At 37.8% G+C, this 12,267-nt stretch overlaps 1 protein-coding gene across 3 annotated transcripts in view; it reads right to left on the bottom strand.

Annotated features, from left to right (window-relative positions):
• Nucleotides 1-7,670: 7,670 nt before the first annotated feature.
• EPHA6 (EPH receptor A6) overlaps nucleotides 7,671-12,267 on the bottom strand; it is a 362,947-nt gene continuing 358,350 nt past the window's right edge. For all 3 annotated transcript variants that reach the window (XM_058825149.1, XM_058825150.1, XM_058825151.1), the window contains 2 exons: nucleotides 11,030-11,179; nucleotides 7,671-8,136 (listed from right to left, as the gene is read on the bottom strand). In XM_058825149.1, coding sequence (XP_058681132.1) covers nucleotides 8,022-8,136; nucleotides 11,030-11,179 — 265 coding nt within the window. In that variant the 3' untranslated portion in view covers nucleotides 7,671-8,021. The remainder of the gene's footprint in view (nucleotides 8,137-11,029; nucleotides 11,180-12,267) is intronic.

Here is a 12,267-nt window from a genome sequence, read left to right as displayed (position 1 = left end):
AGGCTCTGGGTAAGAGCAACAAACACTGAATCCTGTCACCAGAGTTAACAAAGGAACAACTTTTCCCACTTTTAGTGTGAAACAGACATCTCAGCCTTACTTACAGGAGTTGGGAGAAGAAATTACTGCAGAAAAAATGGTAGTAAAAAACTACACTGCCAATTCAAAGCTCACTTGGGGAGAGGCAGATAGGGAATCATGGCCATAAAGATGTAAAATGCTTACAGATTTCCTTATGAGGAATCTTGGAGTGGGATGGCTTTCTCCAGATAGGAAATTAGTAAAAGAATCCAGAAAATGGAACCACTAACAGGGCATTTGTTATTTTATTTGCTATTGTGCCATTCATTAACTGGGCAAATCTGAAAACTTAGACTGCAGTGCACCAGGAGTATGAAGCAGCTTGTTCAAAGAGGCAAATCATCAGTCAGAACTTGTATTATGAAAGGGAGACCATACTGCATCCTGATTTATGTTTGGGAAAGAATAAAAACATAAAAGTCCCTTTTGTTTTAGAAGTTCTGTTTGTTTGATGGGGCTGGTGGTTTCATCCTGAATTTAAATCCAGAAGTCTGGGAAATTATCTGGGGAGAAAAACCCCACAAAGCCAAACAATTTCTGCTAGATACCCTATTAGATGTGTAGGTCATTTAGGTAACTAATTCCAAAGTCAGAGTTGACCATCCAAGCCAGAGAAAACAACAAACACTGCGGCACCCAACTTTTGTACCTTGCATTTTACTTTTTCCATGTTGAAAGTAATCACAGCTTACTTGATCACATCCCTGAGGTAGCAGCCTTTCTTTTAGGCTCAGTGCACTCTCTTCTCCCCATTAAATGAGGCCATCTGTTCCAGGAACATCTGTAGAAACCTTTGATTCAAAACCTGTTTCACTCACTTGACCTCCTCTTATGGATACAGCTGACTTTGGATCATGCCCTGAGGGACCAACTTACATCTCAACCTGAAATGCTTCAACAGAACAATTAAAACCAGCAAAAACTTGTAACAATCTATTTGAACAACAAGACAGCTCATGTCCCAATAAATGCTGGTTCTCTAACAAGAAATTAACCATGACAGTAGTGGGGTGCAGAAAAGGAGAATCTGTTTGCAGAGCTAGAGCCTACCTACAGAAAATATGGACATCGGGCTTATCCCACTGCCATGGAAGTCAGTAACAAACTCTCATGATTTTAGATCACAGCAACACTATTGCCTATTAACACAGGAACTTTTAATTCCTCACAGTCACATCACTCTCCCAGGAATTAATCGAGATGCTCATTAAAATCATTCAGCAGGATTTGGAAATACAAGGTGTGGTAGAGCAGAACTCGCCCAAAACAAAAATGGAACTTCCCAAATTGACAATTAGTGACAAATAATCTACAGATTTGGAACACTGGCTGCACTTTGTCTTTTTCAGCTAATCCTATTTTACACCAAGAGACTGTGATGATAAGTTATACAGCTCAGAGCACCCAGCTTCTAACAGGAGAAAATAATAATCCTATTATGCTTTTCATTTTTCCTATTAATAATTTTCAGTTAAAACCAATCTGAATGAGAGAAAACTGAAAACTCAGTTTCTAAGCCAGTATTAACTAGAGATTTCTATGTTTTATTATATATTTAGGTTCCTCTCAAGAAAGCCAGTATGTAGCTATAAGAACAACTAGTCATTCAGAATTCTGTCAGCTGGACTTTCCAATATTAATTATGACAACTGTACCTGTTCAGGACATTATGTGGTGATGATATTATGAAAATAGTCCCTAGACTGTTTCATTGGGCACTTTTCCATCATCCACAACCAGAAATGAATATTTGGGTTCCAAAGCAGATTTCTCCCAAACCTGATTTTCCAGATTATAGGTTCAAGGTTAGTTACTTTCTCTGGAGTCCTTTGACATCCCATAGTTCAGAATGCAGAGACCTGGATTTCTCTTTGATTTGTGGGTTTTCAGTCTCAGGGTTATACCACTCAACATACATGCTGCTGCTGACCAGCTCTTCACTGAATTGTCAGAAATGAAGAGGTGATAGTATAATAAGGCAAAATATCTTATCTCATGGTGTCTCACAGATATTTTATAGGGATTTTGATTTTTTATTATACCTAACTCTAGTCTTCTATAAAGTCCCATGTCAAATCAGCCTTTTTATATTAATTAAGCTGCACAAACTAGAACCATTTACAGATTCAGGAGTTTCTGAGGTGGCACTGAGATGTGTGCAGAACGAGTCAAAGTTCTCAGATAGATACAGGTAAAAATTTTGGACAAGAACAAAAGTAGAATAGATGTGAAAACTTTCAATTACTTTGAGACTGAACTTCATAATTCTATTGTTCCCCCCATATCTTCACTGCCAGAACTTGCATTTTTTAAATTCCAGTTTAATTATTCAGGTATGAAAATATCAGATAATATGCTAAACCTTTCTGGAAGAGATAGGTACTTGGGAAATCTCTTGCAGGAAAGGAAAGTAAGATATACTAATGCAGGATATTTAAAGAAATATACACACAAATAAATTCCACTGAACTGGTGTTATCTTATTTCACATTTAAAATATGGAAATATACTTTAAGCCATTTTTAACCTTAGGTTTTTCATCAACTGTTGTTGTTCTTTTTCCCTTCTAAAAGTCAGCTTATCTTTTTGTGCTATATGTTGGCTTATCCCTACTTACATGCCCTTGAAAATTTCCCTCATTTTAACCTCCTAGGTGTCCATAAATGGTCATGTAAAAGAAAATAATTTATATACTCTGCAAACATCTTTGGTGATTTCAGCAGAGGAACTGAAAACTCTTTATAGCGTGGACTCCATCTTGCATCTGCTGGCTCATGGGCACCTTGCTTCCCCTTGGGGATCACTAATTTCTACAGTAATTAGCTGAGTGGAAGAGAATCAGCAGGAAGGGGTTGGGTGAGATGGCAGCAGAAGGGTGAGCAGGCAGCTTTCTCTGAGCCAGTTTGAAAATGTTTTTTTCTACCAGTGGAGGAAAAGAGAGGCTGTCCATTTCCAGCTAACAAGCCAAGGAATTTTGGGAAGAACTATACACACACAGTGCATGCCATGAAAATTTTTAAAAGCAAATAAACCCCATTAGTGTTGATGGTAATTAATTCCATAGGTTTGAAACATCTGATTTTACGATATACATTCTATTTATAATTCTGTATGTACATAAAGACAAATATTTTATAACCACAACATGTTCACCATATCCTGGTCTATGATCTGAGGAATTATATACAACACTCATGGATGGGCAGTGTGCACTACTAAATATAGGATATGATGGTGGAAAATTTTGTCAGCTATAAGTACTTGGCACTGTATTATGCAACTTGAGTTTTTGTTAGAGCTCCTTGGCACAGTATGGACAGTTCTTCCCTTTTTACCTTATGTAGGTTTAAGAGAGTTATTAATTTCTCTCCCCAGGAGATTTCAAGATCATTATTGTACTACAAGTTAGCCCAGCCCATCACATCTTTCCCTCATTCTCAAGAAATAATTATAGTGCTATTATAAAAAAGAAATTATTTTTGCTGTTTATTCAGGAAAGATTCATTACAATTGGTGAACAAGGGTATTCTGGAAGAAAACTGCTTAACAGAATACAGAGTTCTCAACCATGTGCAAATGCCACAAGTGTCTCTATTTTTAGTGCTTTTCCTGGAAGATGCAATGGAAGACAGACCTTTTATAATTATTTTAGCTAAAGAAATGTTGGACTGGATTAGAGGCAAGTCCTGCTTTTCACTCTCTTTAGGAATATTCCAAGACAGAGTGAGCCCATGACAGGGGAGTTAGAGGAACCCTGTGTTCACAAGAGAATTCTGAGCTGCCAGAACGTGTCCCACAGAACCATTCCATCAGCTGAGGTAAAACAGTTCCCTAACTGCTGCAGTTCACAACAGGGACAGCTGGAAACGAGGAACTGCTCAATACAAGGTGAAAAATGTTCTGAGCTGCTTTACCTTGGTGGCTGATGTGTCCCATGGGGTCATTCTGAGATGGAAATTGCTGTGGGTAACGCAGTCTCACTAGGCACCTCCACAGTCCCTGCTATTCCTCATGGTATATCTCAGCTGATTCTGCATAAAGGGGGTCTGTTTGTTACTTATGACCCATCTTTGAATCCTGTAGGAATCTGCATTGAAAAAGAAATTAATGAAGCCTTATGTTGGGCTTATATTAAAGATAGCAAATGGATAGTCAGTCTTAAGTGATGTAAAAATCAAAGTACTGCAGTCTATGAGTTCTGTATCAGAATAATCCAAGTAGTACCTAATAACAGAATATTGGACACAATTTATTTGACTAATTTACTAACTAATTTATTTTATTGTTGAGTGCACTATTTGCAAGTAAAGGATTGCTTTATGCTGTCTGATGTCCTGAAGCATGGCATGTTTCTAAGCTTTTATTGGATAGACACTGGATTTAAGTTCACAGGAAACAAAAAGGGTAAATTTTGTTTGAGAAAGATTTAAATGATGTGGCTCAATTCTGTTCCTTTTGCCTCATGGCATCCCATTGTTTCTCAATAATTCTAATGTGCAAACACCTCATGATCAAATTCTATTAAACATTCTGCTGTGCCTTGTTCAGTTTTGACACCATGAACATCGTGAACAAGACCCTCTCTGTCTCACAGGTTCAGCCAAACAACTGGATACAATTAAGGCATGAAATTCATCTGACCAAGCACAGATACCTGAATGATGAGCTGTCACTGAATGCAGAGAAACAGGTAAGAATTATTTCTTTATACACATCCATGTTATAACACCTTTTTTTTGTTGCTTGCATATAGTTCACACTTTATATTGTGAACTTTCAATGGGTACTTTTAGTCATGAAGCACTCTGTAATGTGGGCCAGATTCTCAAAACCAGCCTATTAAATTTGCTTTAATTTATCAAATTTAAACTCCAGCTGCACTCTGCAGTATGCAGGATAATTAGAGCTAATTTTCTCCTGAAGAAAGAATTTCCTGTAACAAAGGAAGTTACTCTAATTTCACATATACATTTGTGGCCTGTACAGAATTAAGCTCACATTTGAAAAATAACACCTGTTAGCGTTGTTTTTTTGTTTTGTTTTTAAATTAAAAAATATGAAAAAATTGCTAAACTAAAGCAAGAACAGACTAGGAATCGGCACAAGAGCAAATAAAACATTTCCAAAATGGGGAAAATGTGAATTTCATCAAGATAACTATTAGAAAAGTGTCATACTGCACCACAACAGGAACAACAACAGAGAAAAACAAGCTGAATAAAGCCACAAAATCCTGGATTTACAATGTTATTAACAAATGTGCTCACTCAAAGAATCCCTTGTTCTTTCCTTTCTGGTCACCCAAACTCTTGTTTATATAAAAAATATATCTGATTAATAAATGTTTTACTTTTGTTATATTTTTTTCTATTGAAAAAATATTTTCAGTAGTATGATAAATTTAGAAATTATTTTTCATTAAATATATCCAGGTTGTGTGCATATAACTGTCAGTTCTGCATCCTCACTACCAGGAACAAAAAAAACTGGCAAAAGACAATCTAAAAGTGCACATAGATAGTTTGGGTCAGCTATAAATTATTTTGAAACCCCATTAACAAATAACAGACTCCTACCTCCTCAGTAATGGATTTAATTATGAGAAAGGCTCATTCCAGAGATGTCCTGTTGTTGGCCATGGAAACAATGATAGGCAAAATGGATAATAAAATGATGAACTAAAATCCACTTTTAAATTACTCTGTTGTATGTTGGTATTTTTCAAAAGGTTTCAGGTAAGTATGGTTTTCTTTCTGTAAGAGCACCTCTACCAAAAAATTATTCAGATGTGGAATTCAGGCAGAATTTTTTCAGTGACAGTCACAGAAAACAAATGTTTTTTTTTCCCCACTGAAGGGCTGTGATCCTGCAAAACTCACATCCTTGTGCTGGACTGATGACTTCAGTGGGAATACTCCTGCTGACAAAATTACCTTTGGAGCTACAACAGGATTGAAGCTGCCCTTCTTTAAACAAGCTCATCAAATTGGCATTGTAGAACACCAGTGGCTCCTAGTCTTCAGAAAACTCTTTCCTCAGTTACATCTGCCCTTTTTTTTTAATGAAAGAAAGAAAAAATTACTTAGTGCATTCCTGCTATCTCACCTAAATTAATGCAATTATTCCAACATTGACAACAGAAATCAGGCCTCGTGTCTTACTCTGTGATCTGGTTGGAAGCATAATTTTTTCTGAGTTGCTTTCTGATTTTCATTCTTTGTGACTGATATACAATGGCAGCCTTTTCCAAGACTTAGGAAACACCTTGTGATTTACAAGCTGTAAATGAAGCAGTAAACACCATTATGATTACACAAAGTAGTCAGTTCCTTTTGATATACACATAGATTATACTGATAGCCCAAATGCATGTTGTAACAGAGGAGCTGCAATGCTGGAGTACATTGGGATGCCACAGAACTCAAAGATACCCTCAAAGGACACAGGAATGAAGAGAAGCTTCTGCACAGGTTACATGTGACATGCAGTGCAGATCTGCGTGGGGTTCCACAGCACGGCCATGCGGTCCTGCCCCTGCTCCCAGGAGTGCACATCCCATGCAAGAGTTTGGAAATGTAGCCCAGCACGTCTGTGTCAGTTGTCTGAACAAAACATGGAAGCTGGAAGTCTTAGAGAGGTACAAATATTATGTTAGGCCTTTGCTGACGTTTCCTTGCATGTAAATATGGCTATTGAAGGGTTCTAAAGGTAATACCTCAGATGTCCTTTAGAGATCTGTACTAAATGAAGCTCTGGCCTGGAATGACCAGAGCCCCATTTCAGCAGAGTTTGCTTTTTAACCTCTAAAAGCAGTTAGAAGTAGGCTCAAGGCAACATGTTACCACACTGCTGTCCTGCATCTCCTTTTCTGCCTTTGTGCAAGGTCACTGCATCCTGCAGCCTGGAACTTCCAGCAGCAGTGGGGCTGCACTGCTGCCTTGGCTGGAAGAGGATATGGCCAGCCTGCTCCCATGGGAATGATCCCATCACCCCACCCATGGCTGGCCCTCTGAGCTCTGCTGCTGGAGATGATTCCCTATCCGACAGCAGAGACCTGCATGTTTGAAACAGAAAGCTCTTCTGAAATCTGTGTGTCTGCAGCAGAGCTGACAACTGTGTTTTACATGTGGTCAGTTTTCCAGTAGTAGAAGCAAATGCTGAGTATTACATTAAAAAAAAAAAAGGGTTGTAGGGTGGTGAGGAATCCCAAGGATAAACAAATTTTCCAACCTAATCTAAAATTTAAAGCATAAAAAGTGTCGAGTGCTAAAGTAATTGAAAATCAAGAACCTTCCTCAAGATTTCAAACAGATTACTCTCACTATGCTTCCAATTATTCACACAATTAAAACTTGCTACATAAAATCATCAGTCACTTCTGCAAACGATACTAATGTTTTGAGGCACCAGCTTACCAGCATTCAAACTATTAGAAAGTAATATAATGATAGGACACATACTTTTGGATTTAATTAAGAGATAAAATAAATATTTATGTTAAACTTCTTTTTGATTGCACATTTGGTGTTGGAAGTTACATGGTCACAGAACATGAAAGAAGTCAAATACTTTTTGATCTACCAGCAAATTCTAAATACATCGATAAAGAAGCCACACCAGGCCAAATAGATTACTACTTTCAAGTAAGTCCATGAAAGTTTCCCAAATACTGTTATACAAAGTTACACATCCATGCTGAGTTATTCATCAATGTGTAGCAAGAGTCTTGCACTAGGCCAGGATTTTATTGGCAGAGAACTGGTGGAGGAGCTGTGCAGTGTGATTAAAAATTCCGGTTTGGAAGCATTAACATAGAAGTACTTGTATAGTCTGAACTGGAGACTGCAGTTCTTGAAGTTGGGAAGAGCAGGAGGGAAGAATGAGAATATTTTTCCATTTTAGAAATGCTGAGGCACAAAACACAGTTGCTTCTATTACTTTCATACATGAAATCCTTTCTCCTGTATGTGCATCATGTGTAACCGCAAAGTCTGTAAACTGCTGACTATTCGTCTCTGGTGTCCAATGAGTGCAACTCCAATTCTTCTAATGTCACTGCAAGATAAAAAGTTTCATCTTGGATGCAAATATAATAAAGCCTCTGGTACACAAAAGAATATAATTATATGATGACTTCTTCTCCAGGACAGTCTACCTCCCTGGCCACGGCATATGAGAAAGCTGCAAATGTTCCAATTTTCTGCATCTGTCAATTTCAACTTTTGAAAACAGTCACTTAAGAAAAAGAATATAACAGAGAGATGTATTTAGATAACTGGGGCTTAGTGCTCTTAATTAGTGATACTGAGGCTTATTAGTGATAGTAATGGTCAATTAATCTTTCCAAATCTCAAGGACTAATTAGGTGAGTTCCAACAGCCCATTTTTAGTAATGGGTATTATAGGAACTCTTTCCCACTCATACTTGAAAATGATTGGGGCTTATACGCTCAGTATCACAGTTCTGAGGTAGAAATAACTGAGGTGGTGCTTCTGATGATTTGGGCAATGTGAGTGAGGCAGTGAGAGATGATTTAAAGATCAAATTAGCAATGAATCTTCCAGACTGACCCTGATTTCCCTGCCAGTTCCTCTCATCTAGCCCTGCACCCCAGAGTGGGTAGCTCTTGTCACCCACAGGCCTCGACTCTTTGGCAGGAATGAAGTCAAAAGCCACCAGAGCTCATCACAATTCACCAACTTTGTTTTTCTGTAAACATCCCCTGCTGCAAGAGCTGAGAAGGATCACAGAGGCTCTGAGGACAGGAAACTTCAGATATGCCAGATTTGTCCATTATGAAAATCCCACACTGGGACATAGACAGATATTGCCTGTTTATCCTCAAAAACTGTTTGATGATACAACCAGTAAAGGAGCTCATGGGATAAGGCATGGCCTTCATGAGTTTCAGATGTGCACTTCCAGATATTTGCATCTAATCTCCAGATCTGTATGCTCCAGCTGAGGAACCACTGCAGAGCTTGCAACTATTATGTGCTTAGGCTTAACATTCTCATGGGACATGATAGACAACACTTGAGGTCAGCAAAAATATTGAGCATCTGAGAAAATAAAAGGAGTCAGTGTAAAGAATAAAGCTTTACAGTGGAGAGTGCCCTTAGAAATGCAAGACCAATGGTTAGCATTTATCAGGAAGGAAGGCCTAGAAGCCAGCAGGTCTTGTGTAACACAAATTATTTGAAGAGAGAGGGAATCTCTCAAAATTTGAAATGGTATCTAAAGAAAGTGGAAAGGATGATAACCCTAGATTAGCTGTAAAAGCACAGTAAGGCAGACTAAAAAAGGCAGTTGAGGAGCAAACAGAAAAAACAACCTCAACAATAAAATAATAAATCTTTTTGCAAACTCACTGGGTACAAGAAACTTGCCATAAAATGTTTATAGTCTAATGATGATTTGGGCATAAGAGAGCACTGAAAGAATGGCCACTGTTGGAAGACTTAACCATTTGAGTTGACATTCACTGAGGAAGAAATTGAAATGACTCCCATGCCAGATCCTTTCTGGGGGACTTGCCAGAGTATCTGTCTGAAGTGACTGCAGGAGAGGTTATAGGAAAAACTGTAAAAACAAGCAGCAACCCATGTCCAGATTATGTTTAGGCAAAAGTACCAAAAGAAAGTGAAGATGAAATAATCAGGGCTGTGAGAGAGGGAGTTACCAGCTGTGCTCCACATGTTAAAAAATTTCTTGGTGCCTGAAGTATGGAGCATGGTGCCAGACAAAATGTTTCCAGGGAAGGTCTGGGGAACCACAGACCCGTAAGTCTGTGATCATTATAGGGAGTAAGAGAAACTACAGCAAAGTACAAAATTACTGGATGCTTGGATAAATGAGCTACTTGAATCACCATGGCTTTTGCAAATAAAAGTTCTGTTTTATAAAATTACTTGTTTCCAGTGGATGCAGATGACCCATCTGATAAATCTTGGATTTCCAAAAGCTTTAGAGAAGATTCCTCACAAAAACTTTATAATGAAATTGAGGAGCAACTTCTGTGTAATATAGGGTATAATATAATGTGGTCTTTGCATGACTAAATAACTGGCTTAAATATAGGATGTTAGCAGTAAATGGTCAGGTTTTACAAAGCAGTTATTGATATAAATCTGCAGGGACCTCTGCTGGGATAATGTTGAACATTATTGTTCAACAAATCAGTGAATAGTCTGGAAAGCAGGTGAGCAAGAGAGGAACAACTCAGCTGGTGAGGCTGAATTGTTCAGGGTAGGAAGGGAAAGGGGCAGCTGTGCAGAGTTTTGGAAGGATCTCACAAGACTGAGTGACTTTGCAATAATGAAGTAGATGGAATTCAGTGTAGGTGAATATGAAATGATGCACATGGGAGAAAATCAGTCCTAACTTTACATGTAAAATTCTTCACTCTGAACTGACAGCTACCATTAATACAGGCAGTCCCAGCATCAAATAAAAGATTGGGAATTCATGGGAAGGGAATAGAGAGCAAAACAGATCCCATCATCATGCTACTATATGAATCCATAGTTAGCCCAAACACTTCTGTATTGAGTGCAGGGTTTGCATTAAAAAACCACAGGGTGGTGTCAGAGATGGTCGGAACAATTTCATTATTAGGGCTGATAAAGTCTTGATGATATTAATAGCAACGTAAGAAAATATTTTTGCCACTGATTTCAGTGGTCTAGATCAAAACTGATTCCCCAAGAAACAGTCATCCCTGGCATTTGGTTGTGTTTGGTGTGGTCACAGAGTGGATCTATCAATTCTGGGTCTCCCCATCGTACATCTCTTGTGTTGTTTTGCTAAATAACTGTATTTGTCTTTTGTGAACTGAGGAAGGAAAGGAAATGAAAGCACTGTTCCATACTCTGCAATATTTGTGTGCCTGCAGCATCCAAATTCAAATTAATTAGTCACTGTAGGGATAATAAATTATATACTTACTCAATATTCATTCTTGAAACCATATCCAAAGTTGTGAAACCTGCTGCCATGAAGTTATTTTTATACTGACCCATTTTTATGGAATCCAGCCAGTCACTGACTGAAACAAACAAAGGATATTCTGGAACTTCACCAGGTGAATCTGGCATTCTGTAAACAAAACAAACAAACAAAAAAAGCAAATGTTACCAAGCAATACAAAATATGACACCCAATTTATCCTGGTTGCCATAGCTTTTACTAAAAGGCAGAAGGAATGAGAGAGGAGTCTGAGCTGTAAAGGTCAGACCTTAACTGAGCATCTCTTTAACCTCTTGTCTAAAACTTATAAATCACTTCAGTCTGCCAAGCTGCACTACTTAAACAATACATTTTATTAAAGAACTGCAGCTCAGTAACACACTGAGGAGTAGGCCTCTCCCACTGCACTTCTTTTTGTTCCCTAAAATGTTTCCCTGCAGATCGACATGTTCAGGATTATAATAATTTTTTGATACAGTATTCAATGTAGAGGACAATGAAAATTTAGCATAAGATGCAATTTAAGAAATTAAACCACCATGAGATAATTTTTACATTTACCTACAACCACCCCACCCCAGATGGCTCCTCATTGTGATACCATTATGCTACAGGAACACTTTGATTACAGTACTCAAAAGCTAAAACTCACCCTAAAAGAAGCCAAAAGAATAAAATGTCTTATCTTTGTTTTTACATAGAATTACATAAAGGAGCAAATAAAATGGAAGGAGCTAATTTAGTCACATTTATTTTTGAGCTCTCTCCCCTAATATTATCACAACTGAAACAGAAAGATGGGGAAAAAAAAAAGATTGTAATTTTGGGGCACTGATTTCCAGTCTTCTGTTGTGTGTCACATTTGGAGGGCTCACAACTTACACTTGCTTTATGCATTTTATGTAGAGAAATTGTATGAACAAAATGCAGAAAATGCACACTGCTGTTTGTAAAAGCTTTATGATAGACTTTAGAAGAAAGACACAATTTGTTGTAAATGAAAATTTAGACAGCAAAAGCCAGCCTACATTTACTGATAGAACATGAATTAATGTAGGAAGCAACACAGCCTCATATCTTAATGAACCAAGTTTCACCCACACATATCAAATGCAGTAAGTACAGTGATTTTCATTCATATTATCAGAATGAAAGAGGGAGAAGCTGAAGGACAGGAGAACACTGTTAAGTACAAACTGTAATTAAAGATCTACCAT

Source organism: Ammospiza caudacuta, chromosome 2 (assembly GCF_027887145.1).
Source record: "Ammospiza caudacuta isolate bAmmCau1 chromosome 2, bAmmCau1.pri, whole genome shotgun sequence".
NCBI classification, from domain to species: Eukaryota; Metazoa; Chordata; class Aves; order Passeriformes; family Passerellidae; genus Ammospiza; species Ammospiza caudacuta.
This window is presented reverse-complemented; position numbering and strand designations above follow the sequence as displayed.